The 23,018-nt window shown below is 36.6% G+C and overlaps 1 protein-coding gene across 1 annotated transcript in view; it reads left to right on the plus strand.

The window, feature by feature from the left end:
- The window catches only part of Svep1 (sushi, von Willebrand factor type A, EGF and pentraxin domain containing 1), a 176,936-nt gene that overhangs the window by 74,679 nt on the left and 79,239 nt on the right, over nucleotides 1–23,018 (plus strand). The window contains exons 9-18 of the mRNA XM_063260974.1: nucleotides 2,594–2,723; nucleotides 6,084–6,191; nucleotides 6,949–7,080; nucleotides 7,682–7,876; nucleotides 9,059–9,180; nucleotides 15,367–15,475; nucleotides 16,912–17,076; nucleotides 17,592–17,825; nucleotides 19,662–19,823; nucleotides 22,393–22,554. Of these exons, the coding sequence (XP_063117044.1) occupies nucleotides 2,594–2,723; nucleotides 6,084–6,191; nucleotides 6,949–7,080; nucleotides 7,682–7,876; nucleotides 9,059–9,180; nucleotides 15,367–15,475; nucleotides 16,912–17,076; nucleotides 17,592–17,825; nucleotides 19,662–19,823; nucleotides 22,393–22,554 (1,519 nt within the window). The remainder of the gene's footprint in view (nucleotides 1–2,593; nucleotides 2,724–6,083; nucleotides 6,192–6,948; nucleotides 7,081–7,681; nucleotides 7,877–9,058; nucleotides 9,181–15,366; nucleotides 15,476–16,911; nucleotides 17,077–17,591; nucleotides 17,826–19,661; nucleotides 19,824–22,392; nucleotides 22,555–23,018) is intronic.

The raw sequence follows: 23,018 nt of genomic DNA on the forward strand, positions 1-23,018 counted from the left end.
TTATCTATAGTCATGTTTTTCTTTAGCTTCAAGTTTTCTTCTACAACTTTGAGTATTTTTGCAATTCATTCATTCATTCTATCAAGAACAATAATTATTCATATGTTATATCTACTTACTGTCTTTGATATCTACTATCTATTCCATGTAGTCAGCAAACCTAGTGGTCTAGGTTTTTCGCCTGCATTCCAAATGAGTGTTTCAAACTTATAGATTTTTTTATATCTTGACTTCATAGGTATATTGAATACCCAGACAAAAATTCATACTGCCACACATACCATTATATAAGATATAATGTTGTATAATGGGGCTACTCAAAGAAGATTCTACTGAGCATGTAAGATACAATGCAAAATATTTAGGACATCTTAATAAGAAAGGTGAATGGAATTTAAAAGAAAATATGAAATATTTTCAGATAAAACAATGAAATCAAATAGAAACACAGAGCATATTTATAGATGGAAAAGCTCAATATCTATAGAATAAATGTACATTATCTGCATTACATTATCTACATTACATTATTTACATTATCTACAGAATAAATGATACCATCAGCATAATAGTTTTGAAACTTAAAATTATTCTGCAATGTGAAACAGAATAATATACTGATTGAAATATCAAAAAGAATTAGATAAAGAGGACTGAGAGTATAGCTCAGTGTTAGAGCATTCATTTAGATGGGCAAAGCCCTTGGTTCTGTCTCTACTACACATGTGCACACTTGCACACACAAACGAATAAGGGATGAAAACTTATCAAAACCCCAAAATTGTACTATTTGCAAAATAAAAATAAATAAAATACATGGTACTGTACCACAATAGAGTCAATGTGTTTATGGATTTTAAAATGTCATGAAGGGAAATGATGAATGATTTTTAAATTTGGTACTATAGAGACGGGGGATTTAGCTCAGTGGCATAAGCACCTGCCTGGCAAGCGTGAGGTCGTGAGTTCAATCCCTGGTACCAGAAAAAAAAAAATGTAATGCTATATTCTCAGATCATAATACACACAAAATCATTTCCAAATTCTTTTAAAATCATTAAAAGTATCCCATCAAATGTATTTAAATGTTCATCAAATTACTGCATGAATGACTTTCTAAGCTTGTTTGAAGAACATTTTTAAACTATGGTGGAACTGAAATACCTTTAACTGTATAAGTACTTGTGATTCTGTATTTCTAAACATTTCCAAGGTTAAAAATAAAACACTACCAAACACTGACAATGTTTTAAATTTATCGTAAAAGATTAGAATGTTTATTACATAATATGCTAATATGATTTTACCACATCACGATTTCAAACTGGAGGAAGATAAAAATATAATTCAAAAAGAAACAATATATTGTGATACAATTCAAACATATGAGAATTTAAGCATAAGACATTAAGAAACCAGTGCTGAGATATTGTAATGATATATGTATACCCATGTTTATAGTGGCACAATTCACAACAGCTAAGCTATGGAAACAGTCTAGATGCCCATAAATAGATGAATGAATAAAGAAAACGTGATATATACAAATATACAATGGTGTATTATTTCAACCAGAAAGAAAAATGAAACCCATAATTTGTGGAAAAATGAATAGAGCTAGAGACCATAAAGTTATGGGAAATAAATGAATCTCAGAAAGCTTAATATAGTATATTATCTCTTATGTGAGAAATTTTAAAATAAATAAAATAAAAATAGAAGTACAATGACAGGAAACTAGAAGGGTAGACTTTTATAGATGGGAAAAAGAATGAAAACAGTCAAAATATCTTATATGCATATATCAGTATTCCAAAATGGATCTCATTATTCTGCATAACTGTTTTGCAAAAATTAAAAATAAAGGAAACAAACAGGCTGGGGATGTAGCTCATTGATAAAGCATTTGTCTAGCATGTATGAGGTCCTGAGTTGAGTTCTCCAGATACACAGAAACACACACATACCCACATACACACATATGAAGAAAGATGACCTAATACCATATTTTTAGTTTACCAAGAAGTGATGATATTTACCATAGATCAGAGAACTTTGACACTGACATTATAGCCATTGAAAATGAGACTGAAAATTGTTACCATATTTTGGGAGAGAAATTTTGTATTATCTGTTAATTAAATGTTAATGGTTGGGATTAATTCGATTGATGGAAATTCAGGAAATAATGGAAAGATTTTTAAATTATCTATCTAAAACAGTCCATCCTAGAACTATTTACCAGAAAAAAATTGGGGCTGAAACTCATTTTCAACAGACTTTTCTCAAGTGATCATATATACTGAATATTATGGAGATATTTCAAAGTTATAGAGACATCTTAAGCTTTAAAAACTACGTAAAAGCATAAAACATGTCAAGACATTATGCTTAAGAAATGCGAAATATATATCAACATTATAAACTATGTAAGTAGCCTGGAAATATATACCATAGAAGGCTATGATGCCATTTTCCCTACATGAAATACTGTACCATTTGTAATATTACCTTGATGAAAATACATAAATTGAAAGAGAATAAATGTACCTTTGACATTAACTTTAGCTTCCAAAATATTTGTCTCCCACAGGTGTCACTCCACGTCCATCCAGCTTTTACCCCGCCTTACCTTTTCCCAATCGGAGATGTGGCCATCACATACACAGCGACAGACTCATCCAGCAACCAAGCCACCTGCACCTTCCACATCAAAGTCATTGGTAAGTCTTCAAGTCAAATGCATGGGTTTGCAGACATAATCCAGCACCTCATGGACTTGGCTTTTCCTTTAGCTTCAACAATTTCCTTTCTGCTGATTGTTCCTACTGGCATTGAACCCTGCTCAAATCTCTCCACCTGTGAAGCCTACCTATCCTTTAGCTATCACTGCATTCTTTTGATCTCTTTCCAAAAGAGCTTCTTGAAAAGTTCTTGATGCTTTCTATCCTACTCTTCTTACCTGCCATCTATTCCAGAGTCACTCCAGTATGGCTTCTCACAGAAAGGTGGCCAGTGATCTCTGGTATTGTTCCAATTGCACACTTCTTAGTCCTTATTTTACATATTCTTCCCTCAGATTTTACCTTAAACACACTCTCTTAATCAAAACTTCCTTTTTTCCTAGTTTCTCTGGCATCAATCTTTCGTATTTTCGCCATTTTTCTCACCCATCATTCTCTTCCTCTTCCCAGGGCTTCTCTTTTTCACATCAGTTTTCAGGTGTTGATTTCTGGCTGCACCCCAAGGTTTCAGCCCTCAACTTTGCCCCTTTCTTTGTCTGATTTTTTTCCTTTGTGGTTGACTGGTAACTCCCAGAGTTCTACCTGCAACTCACACCTCTTTTCCAAAATGTAAATCTAAATGTAAAATGGCCTCCTGAGCTTTCCCATATGAAATATATTGAAATCATTTTAAACTCAGCTGAAACTTACTATATTTCTTAGCTTAAGAAATTGTATAACTAACCAGTCAGCTACCAAGCAAAAACCTAGAAGTCATTCCAGTCTTTCTCAAAATTCTGTAAGTTTATCAGGTTCTCCTGGTTTCACTCACTAAATATCTCTGGAATCTGTCTTTTTTTCTCTCCATCCTCACACCCACTACCATAGATCAGTCATGGAGTATAAAGAAGATGAAAATGGTTTTTTGTAGCATCTCCCAATCAGTCTTTATATGTCAGTAACTAAATAGATACCCAGTGCCTACTCTCAAGATATAATACGTGGACAACTAGAATATGTCGTGGTCTCGAGTAGGTAAACTGCTTGGGTTTGTTAACCATCTTCAGTATTTACAGACAATGTGATCAGCCATGTACCTGTGCTTCAAGCCCTTCATCCAAAAATATGACTAGTAAATCAACAATAAATTAGCTTGTAAGGTTGTCATATGCTTTAAATTATTTACAGTATATAAGCTACTTGAACTATTGCCCAATGCAAATTAAACTTTATCTAAATACAAATAATATGACATTTTATTACTTGTCTATTTTGAATGTATGCACCTTCAAATTAAATACATTATATCCATTTTCATTTAAGAATGTTAAGTAACTTCTTGAAATAACATGTGTATTAAATTTGGCATATATATGACAGATTTTGGCAAAAGTAGATAAAAGATTTGAGTAAAAAAATCTAACTCATTTTGAAGTGCTTAGTTTTATAATTACTTTGTCAGTATTATTGTAAACATGAACTCTATCAGAAGGATGCAAAGTATATTGGATCTTTTATCTGGCATTGTGATTTAGAACATGGAAATGTGATTTAAGATTCGCCAAATTTTAGTTTTTCATATGAAGTGTCAACAAAGTGAAATATATAATATGTACTCAAGCATCCAGTTGGATATTTGCTGAATTTTCAAATTTGGAAGAGAAAGAGAGAAAAAAAAGAAGAAGGAGGAAAAGGGAGCAGAAGGGGAGGAAGAGGGAGAGGAGTACATAGAGATCAGAGACCAGGAGACAGAGAAAGTATGGCCAAGTCTACGATGTTTTTGTTCCCTTTGGATTATTAGTGTCTTACTGATGAGTAGGAGGCAAGAAGAAATGCTTCTGCCCGGCATTCCAAGGAGTCCTGTTTGGAAGTGGGCTTTCCCTCTCCCATGGGACAGGGTGTTAGCTGACACCTTCAACCCCTTCAACTTGACAGTAACTGACTGAAGCTTACCTGTACGTGTGATTCAACTTAAAAATGGTCAGCAAAAGTCACATAAGCTTAGAAAGTCTTGGAATATCCCTTTGTAATTTATTTTGGAAAAATAATAAATTCTTGCAGATTTGTAAATCTACATATAAATTGACTTGAGTCAGCGTTCCCAATGACCTATTAAGAGCATTTCCTCATTTGTTTCTCTCTTCAACAACCTGTTTTGAGCAATTGTCTCTAAGCTAGATGTTGTGCTATTTAGTGGAGAGCTTAACATAAGCAAAACAGGCTCTAACAGTGATCTGTAGAGCTTAAAAGCCTGAAAAGCAGTAAAGCTAGTTTATTGCATGAATGAAATGACAAGCATGGAGAACATCTTGATTGGATTAGATTAAAACAGAAATACATATATCCTCAGGGTACAAAGTGTGTGTTTTCAAGCCTCACAGATAGAAATCCCCGGATTTTAATGCTCATGAGTATAGTTTACTAGCTTAAGGATCTCAGAAAAGTTCCTTAAATTTGTCTAGTCTAGATTCCTGACCTATAAATTTAGAATAATAGTACTTTGTTCAAAGTCATCATGTGATAAGAACACTTCCAATGTGTAAAATCTATATGTACATTATACATCCTCTTTGTTGTTTTTTACTGACATCTGAAAATTATACCACATTCAGTAAGGCACATTTGAAACCTGGCTCAGCCATTCCATCTCAAGTCCATCCTTCAACCTGAATTTCAACATTCAACAGCACACTAATGAGTCTTTAACTTCTGCTGTGCCTTTCATTCCACTTCCATCTCCCTGCTTCTAGGTCCACACCTTACTCTTGTCTTCACTGGAACTTCTCAGCCTTGGGAATCTGAACTCCAGTTTCCCACCTTTGGATGTGACCTCCTAGCCTTCCAGAATATCACGCTGTCTCTTAGCGTCTTGCTTATTCTATCATACGACTCAGATCTCTGCCCTGCAGACCTTCTATTTCATTAACTGACAGCCTTATCTTGACCTGTCGGGCTCCAGAGAACAGTCATGGATTGCTAAAGTGACCACTGTCTCAGCTTATCCAAGGAAAGGGTGGGGATGAGTCTTCCCTTCCAGGTGGGTCAGATCAACTACAGTGGACAGAACCTACAAATTCAGTGCCCATCACATGTAGGATGCTTCCACACAGTTAAGTTCACAATAACCTCAATAACTGGTCATTTCCTCTGTAATAGATGGAGGGCATAACCACAAAAACCAGCTCTTTCTTTTGAGGTCAGGACAGGGCTGGATGTACCATATTGTCAAAGGAGCCACAGGACCTGTATTGTTTCTTTCAAGGTCAAGGTTCTCTGCCAGCACAATCAAGGTTTCAGTTCTCTCTTACATAATTTTTGCAGCTCAGTTGTGACTTGTTTGTCTGCTGTCCTGTTGTTTAGATGTGGAGCCACCTGTCATAGACCGGTGCAGGTCCCCACCTCCAGTCCAGGTCTCAGAGAAGGAGTATCCTGCCAGCTGGGATGAGCCTCAGTTCTCAGACAACTCAGGTGAGAAGTCAAGGCTTTTGTTAGCAGCGTGGTAATACAGTTATCTTTTATAGTTAAAATGTTTTTCTGAAGGATAAAAGAAATAAGCAAATAATAGCAGTCAAAGTTACATAAATGGTTGTGTAAGGTAATGTGCCAATGCTTGTATAATTAAACATTTAGCAATTTACTCTTACCCACCAATGAGGTTCCTCCTTATTAGTAGTCAATAGACTACTAATTTATTAAAACTTTGCTAAATTTTGTACTTGAGTGTGTTCTAGTGGATTTATAGATCTCTAAGCTCGCAGTGTTCTGCAAGTATAAATTATTCATTGCCTCATATTTCTAGTCCAGCTTTATATATTCATCCTCAGTCCTTAAACATTAAACATTAGCTAAATAAATTATAGAATTGTACATAGGAAAGTAGAAAAAAATGAGCAAATACAATTGAAGTTCACTTTTAAAGTTTCCCTGAAATCCTGAAAATAGAAACAAAAATGCAAAATAAATAGATTTCTTAAGTTTGTAATGTTCCAACTGACTTATTCAAACAAAAACAATTAGTTTAGCAGAAATGATTTGATTTAATGGGGTCTGAGCATACCATTTCTGTATAATAGTATAAATATTAAATCTTGCATTTTTTACTATCAGTCAAGTCAACATAAATGGAATGTCCAGCTGATTTGCATAAACAGAAAATAAGATTTCAAATTAAAAGCTCATAAAGTGACTGAAGGCCAATATAATTCCCAAATTGTGTCCTTTCTAGGAGCTGTCTTGGTCATCACAAGAAGTCATACACCAGGAGACCTTTTTCCTCAGGGGGAGACCATCGTGAAGTATACAGCCACAGATCCCTCCGGCAATAACAGAACATGTAACATCCACATTATCATAAAAGGTACTATTTTCCGGAGACTCCAAGAATCTAGCAACATTTCATATATGTGACCACTACAATTCCAGATTTTGTGAAAGAAGAGACTATGAGCATTAAATTTTTAAAGTTAGAATGCAGTAATGACAGATTTTATTTAGGCTTCTGACTGTCATTCTTTAACATCGTGATGGATGGAAGTATTTTCTAACAAGTAATGTATAATCACCATTTCATTAATATTTTCTATAAAGTTACCAAATATTACCAAGGATCTAATTTTGAATTCTTGAAGAGGTAGATTCTGACATTGTCTTGCTGTATAATGTTATTCAGTTTTCATTTTGGTTAAAGGGATCCCAAAATAATAACCCCAAATCATAAAAACCTTTTAGTTTTTATAAACTATGCAGAACTCTTAATTACACAAAGGCGCAACTTTTGGTGTGCGCTCATGTAGGAACCAAATGCAGACACTGCCACTCTTCCCCACCAAGCACTTCTCGTGGAAGTTTCCCTAGAAACAGTGATAGGCAGGAGTTCTTTAAAATTTCAGCTTACAATACTGGCATTTAATGTGTACTTCTAGTACTGCAGACTAATATAGGGTGTTATTTTAACACAGGTTCTCCCTGTGAAGTGCCCTTCACACCTACAAATGGGAACTTTATGTGTACCCAAGACAGTATTGGAGTTAACTGTACGTTAAGTTGCCTGGAGGGCTACGACTTCACAGAAGGGTCTATGGAGAAATATTACTGTGCTTATGAAGACGGTATCTGGAAACCACCGTATTCCACTGAATGGCCAGACTGTGCTAGTAAGTTTTAATTTTATCCTGGGCCTCTTTAATGTATCTGAATGTGTTTGGGTACGTACTTGTGCATTCTTAAGTGTTTAAGAGAAAGCTTGCCTTACAATGGGAATTCATGGAATTGAGTTAGTGAAGTACAGGGAAGTAATTTGCTCTTCCTTCGATTTAAAGTCTTAATACAAATTGGGTTGCAATGGGAAGACAGAACAATTTTTGTTCTCTTGTTATTTACCTGAAATAACTGAGTTCTTGACCTGTAAACATGAACTTAACGTCTCATAGTCCAGAGCATCACTTAATTTAACTTCATATCCAACATAAGTGAAAGAAAAAATAAATCAGTTGTACTCTTTTTAGATTTTAATTATGTTTTAAATTATATGACAACATAATCTGCAATATATTTGCCAATGTTTTTAACCCAATGTCTTTGTGTAGTGTAAATAATCTCTAAAGTGAATCTATGCTCCACAGCCATAAAGTTTAAATACTAATGTCATATTTTCAAAAAACAAAGCCTGCTTACTTGAGCTAATTTTTTTACAAATTAGAGAAGTAAATAGAAGCATCATTACTTGCTTTCATAATTTAGACAAGAGGATGGGCATTAGGAGGCTGGCCAATGAATATTTTGGAACAGCTCATTAAATCTAGCAGTGCAAGTTTTTAATCAAAGAAGAAATTTGTCTCTGCAGACACTATACCTTCAAAGAATATAACTGTACATAATATTTAGGTGTTTTGCTGTAGCTGTTGTTTTAACATATATATGTATGTGTGTTAATATGTATATATGGATATATATATGTGTATACATGTGTGTGTATATATATACACACACAGTATAAATGTATGGTATAGATTTATATAAAGTATAACAACTTTGATCTAGCCAGGATCAGAAGATCTCTTATTCCATCAAATACTCACTGTTCCATCTGATTGGAAGGTAAAGAACAATATATTAAAAGCAGACTCATCCCTAAGTGACTCTGAAGTACTTCTGGGTCCACAGCTTATTATGATCCAGCAATGTCTTGGAAACCTTGCTTAAGCGTTGTCTCTTGTTTTTTGAACGATTTCACCAATCATGTTAGAGTTAAACTTTTAGGTTTTGATTACTCTATAAAAGTTAGATTGTTTTGAAAACGCTAATCGACTGAAGCTATTCTGCCCAACATTTTCCAGTAAAACGTTTTGCAAACCACGGTTTCAAGTCCTTTGAAATGTTGTACAAAGCCACTCGCTGTAATGACATGGATCTGCTGAAAAAGTTTTCTGAAGCATTTGAAACTACTCTGGGGAAAATGGTATGTCATTGGTGATCCTTTGCTATATTTCCTGTTTTAAAGGTCATCATAGCCTCTGTATATCTCTCACAACTGAAATTCCTACTCTTGATTATTTCCCTCTACTTTTTTATGATCTGAACTTGTGCCTAATATTTAGAATTATTTGTTGATTTTGGACTTCTGGAATAAATTAAAAGTAAATCTGTATTAACATGTCAATTTTTAAAAATCATGAGCCAGAAACTCATAACAGTTATAATTGGGGGCTTGGGAATCCCTACTTTATTATTTAGAGTCTAACAAAAATTTCAAACATTGTAGATTGCATTTTTGTATTTTCATTCTCATGTGGGGTTTTTTTTTATTTATTTAAAGAAAGACAAAATAGAAAATGGGCAGAAACAGTACATACTTTCAAAGAAAAGAAATAATAATAAATCACTAGCTGATGTATATATATTGTCCCCCTATAAATAGTTGTTCAAGGTACACAAGTGGAACATATAAATGGGATTTCAGCCAGAGAGACTGCAAACAGTTCTGTTCAACTATCCGACAAAAACTAAGTATTATGGCTATCAATCCTATACACTTAGACATGTATGTGTTTATCCATATCTTCATTTATGTTGAGACCTAACACAGCATATTAGATTAAAATCTTTCTGAACAAAGATTAATAATATTGCTGAATTTCACATCATAACACTCCAGAATCAGGATTGAATGCTGCAGTGCCACTTTCTTTCTTTCAAAAATTTTTGTTCATTTCATCATGTGTCATCAGATCAGTGCTCCTAAACTGTTTATAGGTTTTACCTAAGCTTGAGTCTTAACATGTATTTCTATACTTTCTATGTTAGAGGGAGAAACATAACAAAGCAGGACAGAACTAAGGTTTTTCCTAAAGACATATAAAACTAAAAAGACATATAAATCTGCTATATAAGCAGTTCTATCCTGGTCACTGTGCTGTTTCTTGTTATCATCAACAGAATAGGCTATATCATCACATTAAAGTATAATTGAGCATATCAGTACATAACAGAATTAACAGAAATACAACTTTATAGATAGTGTAGAGCTACAAAAACAGGTAGTACTCGAATCAGAATGGATATTATAGTGAATCATTGTCATTTTCAGTATAGTTGTCTGTACTCCTCAACTTGTTACCATCAACCTTACAGGTTTTGAATAAAATCTGTCAATAATAAGTAGCAATCAAACAAGTCATATTTAACTAAGATCAGTCATGATATAACAGTATAAGTCATACATGGATCCTGATTGAGTTAATAGGGAATTAAAGATGTCCCCTATGCTGTGGACAGCCGTCTGTGCCCTTCAGATCCAGTGCTTATATACAAACTAGGACAAAACAAGCTCCAACCAAGCAGAGTGGTGTGAGTAATAGGGGTTTTAATTCCTGATGCACTATTAGCTATAGCTTCTACTGTTTTTTTTTTTTTTGAGACCTATTCCTCCCCCAGAATGAACTGTATATTTTTGGGTCTCCCCAACACTCATGGTTTTGTATTGGGGGGAGCAACCTGCTATTTACCTAAGTATTTCTGAACTTTCTCACTCCTGGGCTGGATTTCTAGTTATATTTCTTCATTTATTAAAGCCTGTCTGTTCAACCTATCCATATATACTGGTCTAGTCACCCCTATTACTCTCTGGCTCCCTAACACATCGAGTTCCATTTTCTCATGTTTGATTTTGGTCTATATAACCTTCTTCAGGCTAATTATATTTCCTATAAAGAGTCTCTTGGTGGACCCTATCTCTTGATCCACTCTGCCTGCAATTCTCTTTTTTTCCCTTAAGTTAGTGTATCTAGGCCATCTATATTAGAAACTATATCCAACTTCTCTGCCTCATTTCTGTTGAGCTATTTTTCTGTCATTAGTTGTCAGTTTGTCTTCTTCATTTCACTTTCTGCTCCACTCATTGTGGCCTCTCTGCCACTGTTTCTGGAATCTTGTTATTTTTCTCTTTTAGAATGTCCTGCAGTATTCTCTATAGAGTTGAGTTGGTGGTTGCAAGTTCCCCTAGTTCCTCTTTATCCTGGAAGCACCTTGTTTCTCTATTAATTTCTAGGGACAGTTTTGCAGGATATATCAATCTTGGCTGGAAGTTACTGTCTTTCAAAGCTTGAATTATTTCGCCCCATGCTCTTCGTGATTTGATGGTTTGTGGTGAGAAGTCTGCTGTAATTCTGATGGGTGTTCCCTTGCAAGTGATCTGTTTCTTGTCTCTGATGGCTTTTAATATTCTGTTCTTATATTGGATTTCTGGTATTTTGATTATTATATGCCTGGGTGTAGCTCTGTTTGGGTTGTAGGTGGCTGGGGTCCTGTATGCTTTATACATCTGAGTATCTTTACCTTTTGCTAAATTAGGAAAATTGCCCTGGATTATTTCTGCAAGTAGCTTTTGTAGTTCATTTGTTTGTGTCCCTACCTCTTCTTTTATGTTCTTAATTCTTAAGTTATAGATCCTCTTATCATCTTCTAGCCTTTGTATTATTGTTGCTTGTTTCCTTGTTATTTTTAAGAAGTTTTCCTTTCATACTCCCACATTACAAGTCTGTACTCCAGTTCAGATAATCTATCCTTAGTTTCTTTCAAGCTGTTATGCCAGCTTTCAATAGAGTTTTTAGTTTCCTGGTAATCTCTTTGAACCTGCTTCATGTATTCTATGTTTTCTCTTATTTTCTCCATCATACAATTCTCCCCTTTTTTTCTGTTCTTCCATTCCACCATCTGTTTTTTCTTGGGAGGTGCTTATCATTTCTTTAACTATTCTACTTATATCTTGCTTTATTTGGTTAAATACTTCACTTTTGAACTCATCTAGAGGCTATGGAGATATCACTTTATGTCTATTGGTGCCATGTCTGATATTGCATGTTTTCTGTCCTCACTCTCCTTTGCATTTACCTTTCCTGGGTCAGTGTTCTCAGGATTGGGGACCAAGGACCCTTTCTTGTTGCCTCCTCTTCCCATATTTTTTGTTCCTTCCATACAGGTGTATATAAAAGGCCCAGTTTCTTTCTTTGTCGGTTGCAGTTTGTTTGAATCACGCCAGCTAGGTGTTCCCGCCCACTGCAGTGTACTAGGGAAACATAGACCTGGGCAGTCTATGCTGGGCCTGCCCCTCCAGGTCAACTTACTAAAGACTTCACTGCTGGGTGCACCACCAGATGCAGGGACCTGGTTTGGGCTAGCCTACTGGATCTTAGTCCGCATTGTCACCCAGGTCAGGCGCTCCCCACCAATCCTGCTTAAGAGGGGAATATGTAATGGAAGTCATTGCAACGTCCTATTCTGGCTAGTCTGCCCGGTCCCTGTCCTCTGTTGGAGCCTCCTAGTCTATGGAAGGGTCCCCATTCCTCTCACTCACCACAGGTCGATGCAGGGCTCCCTGCCAGTTCTGGTCTCAATTCAGTTTGACAATTCCCGTTCTCAGAGCTTTCATGTCTCTATCCTTGCTGTGCCAATTCAGATGCAGCAGTGGTGGCAGGAAATTCAAGCCACGATTTCCAGAGGTGCAAGTTCCAGTTGTAGCACTGGGATTGCATTTCCAGTTGGTTTCTCTCAGCTTAGTTCGTTCCTGGGTCAGCAGGGAATATCTCCCCCTGCTTAGGACTCCTCACATCGCACCATTCCTGGAATTTAAGCTGGCTATCTCAGAAAGCCTCTGTAGCTGTTGTTATCTATCCACCATGTTCTCCCTACCCCACCTCATGTGGTTTTTTTTTACTTTATTTCACCAATTATGAGAAAGCACAGCAATACATTTGAATATTGTGAATATCTTATAGGCAGGAAACATGCTGTATGCATATTTGTATACCTGACAGAGAAGATAGCACTTCATTTATTTATTAACAAGAGTTTTATAGTGCTGTTTGTTATGCACCTGTTTTTAAAAGTTGCATTTAAATCTATTCTGTAAAACCAAATTCCAAACAAAGAAACAATGAGCGTTAGAAAACTTATTACACTTAGTAGGCCACTATTATTATGGGTTGATACTTTAAAAGGCAACTACAAACTCATAGTTACTGTACTGTATCCCATATTAATGAAGTATTGATTAAACTTTTAAAAATTAGACCTAGTTGAAAATTAGGTGCATGTGACTTTTGTGTGTGCTAGATTCATTCTCCAGCACAAGTTAAGTTTGTAGCAGGTTAAAAATAATAAAACGGGCTAGAATGTGCTATTAAATAGGCCAGAATGTGCTACTAAATTTTTACTCGATAATTATTGTATGTGTTCTGTTCTAGACACTAGGGATTTAGATGTGAATAAAATTGTCAAAACTGTGTGTCCTCATAGAATTTACATGCTAACAAGTAGACACACAAGAAAGAAATCACAACGTGCCAGAAGGCATATTGCTACAGAATGACAGTAAGTAGTAAGTGGGAAAACCTTACTGATAAGTTACCTGTTTGACAAGAGTCCCGAAGGGATGAGGCAGTGAGCCAATGCCATGTGTAGAGGAAGAGCATTCCAGGCAAAAGAGTTAGCAAGTGCAAAGCCCTGTGGCAGGACTGTAGGAATTTGAATATCATAAAGTGGGCAGAGTGATAAGAGCAGAGAAGATAAAGAGTGATAAGAGATGGTCAAAGAGATCACATAGGGCAGAGAAAGTAGGAGTGAGAAGAGAAGCCAGACTGGAAAGCCTTAAAGTCACTGTAAAGACTTTGCCTTTCAGGAGACATAAGAAAGAAAGTAATTTAAAGGGACCAACTTTCTTATGATCTTGGGCAACTGGAGAAGTGTAGGTGGGAGATTGTTAAAGATGAAGTAAGAGATGATGTGGCTTGAGTTGTGCTGGATGTGATGAGAAGAGGATGGATTTGGACCTATCTTCTCAAAGTAGATTCGGTAAGACTTGCTGATAGCTGGATGCAGACTGCAGCCTGCGAGGAAGACAAGAGTCAGAAAGCAGGGAACGCAGGAGTACAGAGGCCAGGACAGGGTGCTCAGGGGTGGATATGTGAGAAAGAAGGGTCTTTTCTGGTTTCAGTCTTACCAGTGGGAAATACAGTCTCCATCGGTAAGGCTGTGCAGTACATGTCAGCAGTTTGAGAAGAGAGAAGATGGTGTGAAATAATTCCCTAAGAGAGTGTTAATGAGATACAAAAGAGATGTAAAGTTGACAGAAGGCAGGGCTGTGTTTTCTCCCAAGATACCACTGACCACACGAGCACAGGCGTGGAGGAAGTGGTAGTTACTGCAGCCGGTTTAAAGGTTCTGCTGGCAAACAGGTTGAGAAGCAGGCATTCACCCTGGGAGGAGGTGACCCACGCTGATGGCCCACGGACTCTGAGATAGATATAAAGGGAAGAAAAGGCATGTGAGGCTGAGGACAGTGGAGAAGCAATGGGGCTGATGGATTACAGCTTCTTGCGAAGTCAAAGAATTGTAGGAGAGGGTGCAGCTGCTGTCCTGACCATGCGAGTGAGGGTCGGAGAAAGTTGGGAAGACAAGAGAGAAAAGAAAAAGGAGTTGAGATGCCAGGAGACAGAAGGATGGGCAAGGAACGAGGTGGTGTCTCAGACTGGGAAAATGCTGCAAGAGTACAATGAGGATTTAGTTAGTGGCAGGTGCTTCAAAACTCCAAGGCTGTATGGAGTGCGGAAGTGTGACCTGGAAATGCCACTGAAGAGTGAGGAGCCAATCCCTCCACTTCCAGAACTATCCAAATTCCAGGATGCCAGAATCACTTATGCTTGCAGAATCACTTTCTAATTTAGAAAATATTCCAGAAAACTGGAAGGTTGGGTTTCATTTGGAGCACAGTGAAAGGGAATAAAAAGAAAGGAGGCAGGCAATAGGCAGATCTGCCTTTCACCAGCTGTGCTCTTCAGAGGGCGCAGAGGAAGGTTTAGGAACTGAGTGGAAGTGGAAGACAGAGTCGGAGAATGGGACTGAAAAGCCCTACAAGTTAAGAGTCCAAAGGCAGAACTATCACCAGCATCCTGGGCTCCTTATGGTGACTGACATAACTAAAAGGCTCACCCTGGAGATCCCTGGACAGTGGGGAGGTGGAGATGTCACGAGTCTTTTCAGGAGCACGAGGAACTCAGGACTCTTACTCCACTCGTATTAATGCAAAGGACCTCTCCAAAGCTCACAGAGATGTCATTCTCGTTTTATCATCTTCCTTTTTTGTTTGCAGGTCCCAACATTTTGTAGTGATGATGATGACATTGACTGCAAGCTGGAGGACCTAACCAAAAAATATTGCCTGGAATATAATTATGACTATGAAAACGGCTTTGCAATTGGTAATTGGGTCATTTTGTGTCAATAGGTTTGCAAAATTTAGCTATACAATAAAACAATTCCAGAAGAATGAGGCAAACTAGAAAATATAACTTTTATTAATTTATTCATCACATATTTTAGGATGGCTGTATGCAGCCTACTAAATTTTAGGACCAGGTAAGTTGTTTTAAAGTATTAGGCAAAAGTCTTCAGGATGACAAAAATGAAATCACATTAGAATGTTAAAATTCAAATAGTGATGTGATATCATAGAAAAGAATCATAATAGTTGTAAGGTACTAGCAGCAATTTTTATATACCAATCAATTGCAATCAAACCAATAATTTAAAAGTTACATGTAAATAATATTTAATGCCTCACCAAGAGAAAGTTAGATTCAATAAAGCCCAATCAATGTGAAATTTTCAGGTGTCCTCCATGTAGACTTTGGACCTTTTTTCATGAAAGCTTCCCTTTTTATGGATTTTTTTTCTATAATAGCTGTAGAAAAATATAATACTTTCTATAATACTTGCAGGGAAAATGTTTAAGGTAGATAACAAAAAGTTGATCCCTATTCATTTTTAATAGCCAAAAGCATCAATGAAGACAAACTTTGAAAGAAACTTACTTAAGTGCAAAGACTATATGACTATAATTTATTATTTAAAGCATATAACTAAGCACCAAAGCAATATTAATATCACTTACTGAGGTTTTATAATGATCAAATACTGCACCAGATGGTTTGTATATGTGTACTGTCTCATTTATGCCTCTGATAAACTTACGAAGTAAGATTCATTGTCTCTATTTATGTGAAGAAACTGAGGTTCAGAAAGATGATAGTGATTTAATTAAAATTGCACAGTCATTCGTCATTTGTAAGGAAGTCACAGTGTGAACCCTGGTAGCTAATTACAATGACACTAAGCATGTGGAGAGAATTCCCACGTCATACCCACGTCAGCTCCAGCGGCATTCTGAAAGTATTTAACTTGTTTGCTGTCTTCAGAAACTACTCCACCTTTAAAATACGATGTAAATGTCATGAATAATCTTCACAAAAGGAAAACTGTGTGCATTAAGTTTCTAAAGTCAATATTTTTTTAAATTGATGCCAACTGACAGTGAAGTAGGAACTGAGCAGAATTCTGCCTGACCCGCTTTTGTCTACAAACCTAGGATAGTTTATTAATTAAATTCACTCAAGAATAGAATGGTGTAAATGCTTAGACACGTTCCTAGGTACCTTTTCTTGTAAGTCACTGATTATCTAAATAGACAGTGTCCAAAAACTGCAAAAGAAGGTTACAGACAAAATGCTGCATGTGGTCCATCATGGGCCGTTTAAGAAATGGTCAAGTGTGGTTGAGGGGTGGCTTAGCAGTTAGAAGCGAAACGCTGATGAGGCTGCGGCTGTGTGATGGTTTGTTTCTGTGCCCCAACTGTCAGGGCCAGGTGGCTGGGGTGCAGCCAACCGGCTGGATTATTCCTATGATGATTTCTTGGATGCTGTGCAAGAAACACCCACGGGCGTCAGCAAAGCCAGGTCTTCACGGATTAAGAAAAGCGTCCCTTTGTCTGACCACAAAATTAAGTTAATTTTTAATATTACAGGTAAGGCTAAGCTGTCTTTTTGGAAAAGAAAATCATGTTACATGGAAATTTGGATTAGAAACGTATTTCTCAAATCTCTCATTAGTTATCATTAGTAGCAAATGACACTGGAACTGAGAATTAGGGAAAGCACAGTGAAGTAAGCTTCACGGTCATTTTGCTTTTTAACATCAAAGATGTGTTTCATGGGCCTCACAACAAAGAGTATTTTTATCTTAGCATGATGAGATAAGCATGCTTTTAAAATGCAAGAACTTGCAGCAATTTAATATGTTACAATGAAGACCCTTGTCTAAAAAGTAATGCCCCTCAGCATCTGATAGGATCAAAACAAATTATACTGCTTTTAACACGATCCATGTACTAGTCATTCAGTGAGTCGTAGTCAAATTTGTTTTGAATTAATTTTACCTGAAAGGTTTTGAACATAAGCATTTTGGCAAAAACTAACTACAGTGTCCTTTTCAAAACACTGTGTGTATGTTATATTTTAATTTGTTTTGTTTTCATCTCAGCTAGTGTGCCATTACCCGATGAAAGAAATGATACACTTGAATTGGAAAATCAGCAGCGACTCATTAGGACTCTGGAGACTATTACAAATCGACTGAAAAGAACCCTCCATACAGAACCCATGTATTCTTTCCAGCTTGCCTCTGAAATGCTTGTAGCTGACACCAATTCTTTGGAAACAGAAAAGGCTTTTCTCTTTTGTAGACCAGGCTCTGTCCTGAGAGGCCGCATGTGTGGTAAGACGTTCACCCATGTTCACAAATACTTAACGCCTTTTGGGCTAAATTAGATGGATAGAACCATTTTACAACTACGGATAAAGGAAGGTTAAAATGGAACAGATGGTTTGCAACTTTTATACGGTCGTTATTATTACTATATTATATTTGGTAGTATGTAGTTGTCAGAAACTAAAGAACAGGCTCAGTCAGTACAATAAACGATTTTAGAGAAGATTCAAATCTTAGTTTTACTTCTAGATCTTTAAGCCTCATGGTTTTTAGCAGTAGCTCTAATAATAGCAGCTAACATTTTCTGACTACTTGTAAATGCCAGAGAGCATCTCTTGTGTTTAATCCTGTTCTGTGACTCTGATATACCATGGTTATTAAGCCCATACTACTGATAAGAAAACAGCCCAGAAAGTTAACGATGTACACCGTAGAGCCAAAAGTGGTGCAGATGGATTCCCACCAAGGCAACAAATTCCAAAGTCTTAAATATATTTTTGAGATAAAATACACATAACATAAAATTGACCATTTTAAAGAGTTCAGTTCAGTGGCATCCCATTACACACGCAATGGTGTGCAACCATCAGCTCCATCTAGTTCCAAAACATTTCCATCATCCCCAAAGGACACCCTCGACCTGTTATGCAATCAAGAGCCCACTTTCCCTTTCTGTACCCCCTTAACTTTTATGTCCTAATCTAGACTGCCACTATCTGGACCAATACCAATCTGTTTCTGAAGAAATTATCATTTATAGTTGTTGGAATTATCTTTGCTATCTGTCCATTTAGCTAGGCCAAACAATAGTAGCCTCAGTTAATCTCGGTAGACCTGGCTTTTGGGTGCCCTCCAGAAAATGTTCTTCAGCAGTTCCTACCACCATTCCAAGAGCTTATTGGTTTTTCCATAACATCGCAATGTCAGTCCAACACAAACACATTCAAATTGTAATTCCAAGCCACTTTGTGAAAAAGACCAAGAATGGTCTGGGTCAAGGTATCACCCTCAGACTATTTGTGTCAGAACACCTAAAACGATTATGAACCCTGTCTCCTCCTGACTCAGACACAATTCAAAACTAATCAACTGACATTTTGGAAGAGACTGGGATATGCATTTTAAGTAAGTGCTCAGGCAATAATTACACACTTTAATATCCCAGAATCATCTTGCTACTATTTTCAGGTGTCCTCTCTGTAACAACTTTGATAATAACTTCTTCACTGAGTTTACTTTGGGCCTCAAAATTTCAGAGCCTCTCCAAACTTATCAAACAGCAGACCAAATGTCCAAAAGGTTTTAAAATAGTCCTTATGTCTGAGGATGCCTCAGATTTGCCTTCAGAAGCAATAACTTACGCAATTGGAAACAAAATTCCACTTAACACACCTGTTTTTGTCCATTTGCTTAGTTTTGTCTCTATGATGGTAAACAATTTTATAAGGGAAAGCATTCAGAGGAATAATGGAGAAAAAAATTTTGTAACATCTCAAAGACTCAACATAAATATTCATTGTTTTATGCTTTTCTTCTGGCAGCTTTCTGTTGACTATGTATTTCCCATAATGATCTGGTTTATTAGAGCATTTACACACATTTTAAAGGCTTATTATATAAATCTCAAGCTTGGTCAATAAAAACTTATATCTTTTAAAAAAAATAAAAGGTCTATTTTTGGTTTTCAGAAGGACTGTTTTGAAGTTTTACCTTGGGAGTAAACCTCTGGTAATAAAATTAAGCCCTTGACGCACATTCAGCTACTTTTTAATCTTAGGGGAAAAAGAACCCTAGGGTGTTGGTAGTGGTGCTTTGTTCAGCATTTCCTGTTTGTTTCTCCAGTCAATTGTCCTTTGGGAACCTATTATTCTCTGGAGCATTCTGCCTGTGAAAGCTGCCGCCTGGGATCTTATCAAGATGAAGAAGGACAATTGGAGTGCAAACTTTGTCCTGCTGGGACTTACACGGAATATCTCCATTCAAGAAGTATCTCGGAATGTAAAGGTAGGAGTGTGGTGGGCAGGCTGAGCAGCAAGCAAGCCACACCCTAGATTTTGTGTCCATTTGCAGAAAAGAACGGATTTCTTTTCTTTGCTCATTACTTGGTTTATGGCTGAGGCTACCATAACAAAAGACAGATTAACAAGAGAATAGCATACAAATTTATTAATATAAGACATATATGGCAGAAGAGCCCCCAAAACAAGGAAACTTGTGCATGTTTGTGCTAAGTTTGATGAAGTAGATAGCAGTGGGGAATGATAGCTGGACAGGAGATATGGCCCAATGGTGATAAACAAGGGTGTTTAGCAAGGCCCGTCTGCTCAGATTCTTCTAGAGCTAAGTGTATGACCCTGAAGCTAGCAGAGGGTGAGCATCTCTCACATGAGAGTCTCATGACGTGCAGGAAAAAAAGACAAGAAAAGGTCAGAGAGACTTTCTTGCTTCTGCAGTTTTCTCAAATTTCTTCTGCTTAAAATATCCAGTGTATCAGGGGCTGGGGATTTAGCTCAGTGGCATAAGCACCTGCCTTACAAGCAGGCAGTCATGAGTTTGATCCCCGGTAGTGAGAAAAGGGAAAAAAAAAAAAAAAAAAAATCCAGTGTATCAAGCTACCATGTTTTCTGGGAGGGTGTTCTGAGCCCTGATGCATTTCAGAAATTTAAATTGCAAACAGCATGAAATACCAGCAAAATTGAAGCAGTTTCACTTATTTACTTTTAATTAGAAAATAATGCTTAAATGTCTCTCTCATTGTAAAACCATTTGTCTCTTTTCCTTTTGGAAATACTCAATTTCTCTCTGTCAAACTCCGTCCACATGCAGCAGTCAGCCTGATTTTTTGTCACGTTAATTATTAGCACAGTCTTTCATGTTACTTAAACATTGGCTTGCTTTTTGTGATTGTAATATTTTGTATAATGAAATCCAAATTGCCACAGGCATACACACATGCACGACAAAAATATGCAATATTTTCAACATATTTTTACTGTTCTCAAAGAAAATTGTTGGAGACTTTTTTTTCTAACCTAAGGAATTCCAACCTAAGGAATTTTAAAATCACGGTCCTTTAACATTGTGGCCTATGCAAGTGTGGACATTTAGGTAGTTAGAGATGCATAAAATTGTTAGCATTGCTGAAAAGGAGAAGTATTTGGAAAACAGAGAAGGCAGGAGAGGATAAAAGTCAGGGCATAGATCGCTCTATGCTCTACTACGTACCATTCTGAATTTTTTTTTTTAATTTTATTTAAGGAGAAAAAAAAGCAGAGAAAGGGTACAAGTTATACACATTTACAGAAAAAAATAAACAGTAGGAAATCACTAGTTAATGGATTACATATTGTCATCTTAGAAATAATTGTTCAAGTCACAAAATTAAAGCTTGTAAAGTGGACATTCCAACAGTGAGACTGCAAACAGTTCTGTTCAATGATCCAGTAAAACTCAGTGATATCATTTTCTATCTTATACACTTAAACATACATGCAGTTATATCATTTAGAGCACTTACTTTTTTATTTTTATTCTTTTAATTAAGGGAAAAATAAATAAAAATAGCAGGATATATTATAGCAACCCACTTTGACTTTCCATTATCTTGATTTAAAGCCCTGTATTACTCCCACCATTTTGTTTTTGACTGATGTCCCCCTATTCTGCTTTGCTTGATAGTACCAGGTTCGAAAGTTTAGGCAACAGCTGTGAAGATAGTGAGATTCATTATGACGCCCATTCTCGATGACTTTTATCTACTTTTGAAGACCTACAATGTCTCCAATGTTTTGGTTTTGTCGGTTTTGTTCTTTACTGTGTTGTTCAATTTTATTATAACTGATGATATAGGCAATTCTATTAGAGATAGCGGGAGGCATTATGGTAACCATTATTGATCACCTATGCTTTTATATTATCTATTATGTCCACCCTTTTGATTTGATTGACTCTGTTCTGTTATGTCACATTTGGTTCTACTCCCTTCCAAAAAAGTAATAAGAACTGTGGGAGTAACAAAACCCAAAATGTGTCATTGTCATTGTACCATTCTGAATTTAACCCCTTTGCACCTAATGTGATGACTCCTTTGATTTTCAACTCTCTGCCAGCTCTCAAATGAAACAGTGTCCCTGGGGAGGATGAGGCAATACAACCAGTTCTTAAGTGGAGCCACAAAGGTGCCACAAGCTCGCAATTTGGGATTTTGTTTGTCACTCAAGAGAACAATACCTGAGTGGAGAATTTCTCCATACGCAAATGCTCCAAGGCACAACTTGGATTTATTTGTGAGCAAGTTTGTTTTTATGACAATGCTTCTCAGTGACGTACATTTCTAACTTCACTTTACAGCAATGTATTGAGCATGCTCTATGGTACAAACAGATTGGAAACAGGTCTAAAATTTAATGTATGGAAGCATGGCGAATATACAGTGTTTATGCTTGGTTGACAGGGAGAACAGCAGTTGGCATCCCTCACTCTGTCTGATACTGAAATGTAGAAAATCCTACCCTGCGCAGAGTAGGTTGTGCTCAGTTTAATGTTGTTAGGAATCATTACATTTTTCTTGTAGCTCAATGTAAGCAAGGCACTTACTCATCCAATGGACTGGAGACTTGTGAATCGTGTCCACTGGGCACTTATCAGCCAGAATTTGGTTCCCGGAGCTGCCTCTTGTGTCCAGAACCCACTTCCACTGTGAAGAGAGGAGCCGTGGACATTTCTGCTTGTGGAGGTTAGCAAAGCTTTAGACGCTGATGTTCCTTTAAACTGCTATGCTCTGTGCACGAAGGAGTGGAATATTTGTAGAGAAACTGTATATCCATTGTGTGTAAAGCTGTAAATAACCTTCTGGAGAGTTCCTTTTTCTTCATATAGTCAATACTTCTGTATGAAAACTGGTAATGCTATTAGGAACACAAAAAAGGTTTTGGTTTGGTAGGAATATACCTGAGTTAGTAGCTTAGTTTCTTCAATAATGAAATGATCTCTTGCCTAGTATTTCTTGGAATTCTAAATATAAATTCTTCTGTGGATTCTGACATTTCTTTCCCTACCATGTGAAGACTTCTGTGAGTAGTTATTCACTCTGTCTGCACATTAGAGTCATCTTCACATTACCATATTTTTAAAATTCTGAAGCCTGACCTCCACTTCCCAAACTCTGACTGAAATTGTCTGTACTAAAAACTGGGCATT

This window comes from Cavia porcellus, unplaced genomic scaffold, assembly GCF_034190915.1.
Source record: "Cavia porcellus strain 051 isolate PalLab524CR breed Dunkin Hartley unplaced genomic scaffold, mCavPor4.1 scaffold_1, whole genome shotgun sequence".
Taxonomy (NCBI): Eukaryota; Metazoa; Chordata; class Mammalia; order Rodentia; family Caviidae; genus Cavia; species Cavia porcellus.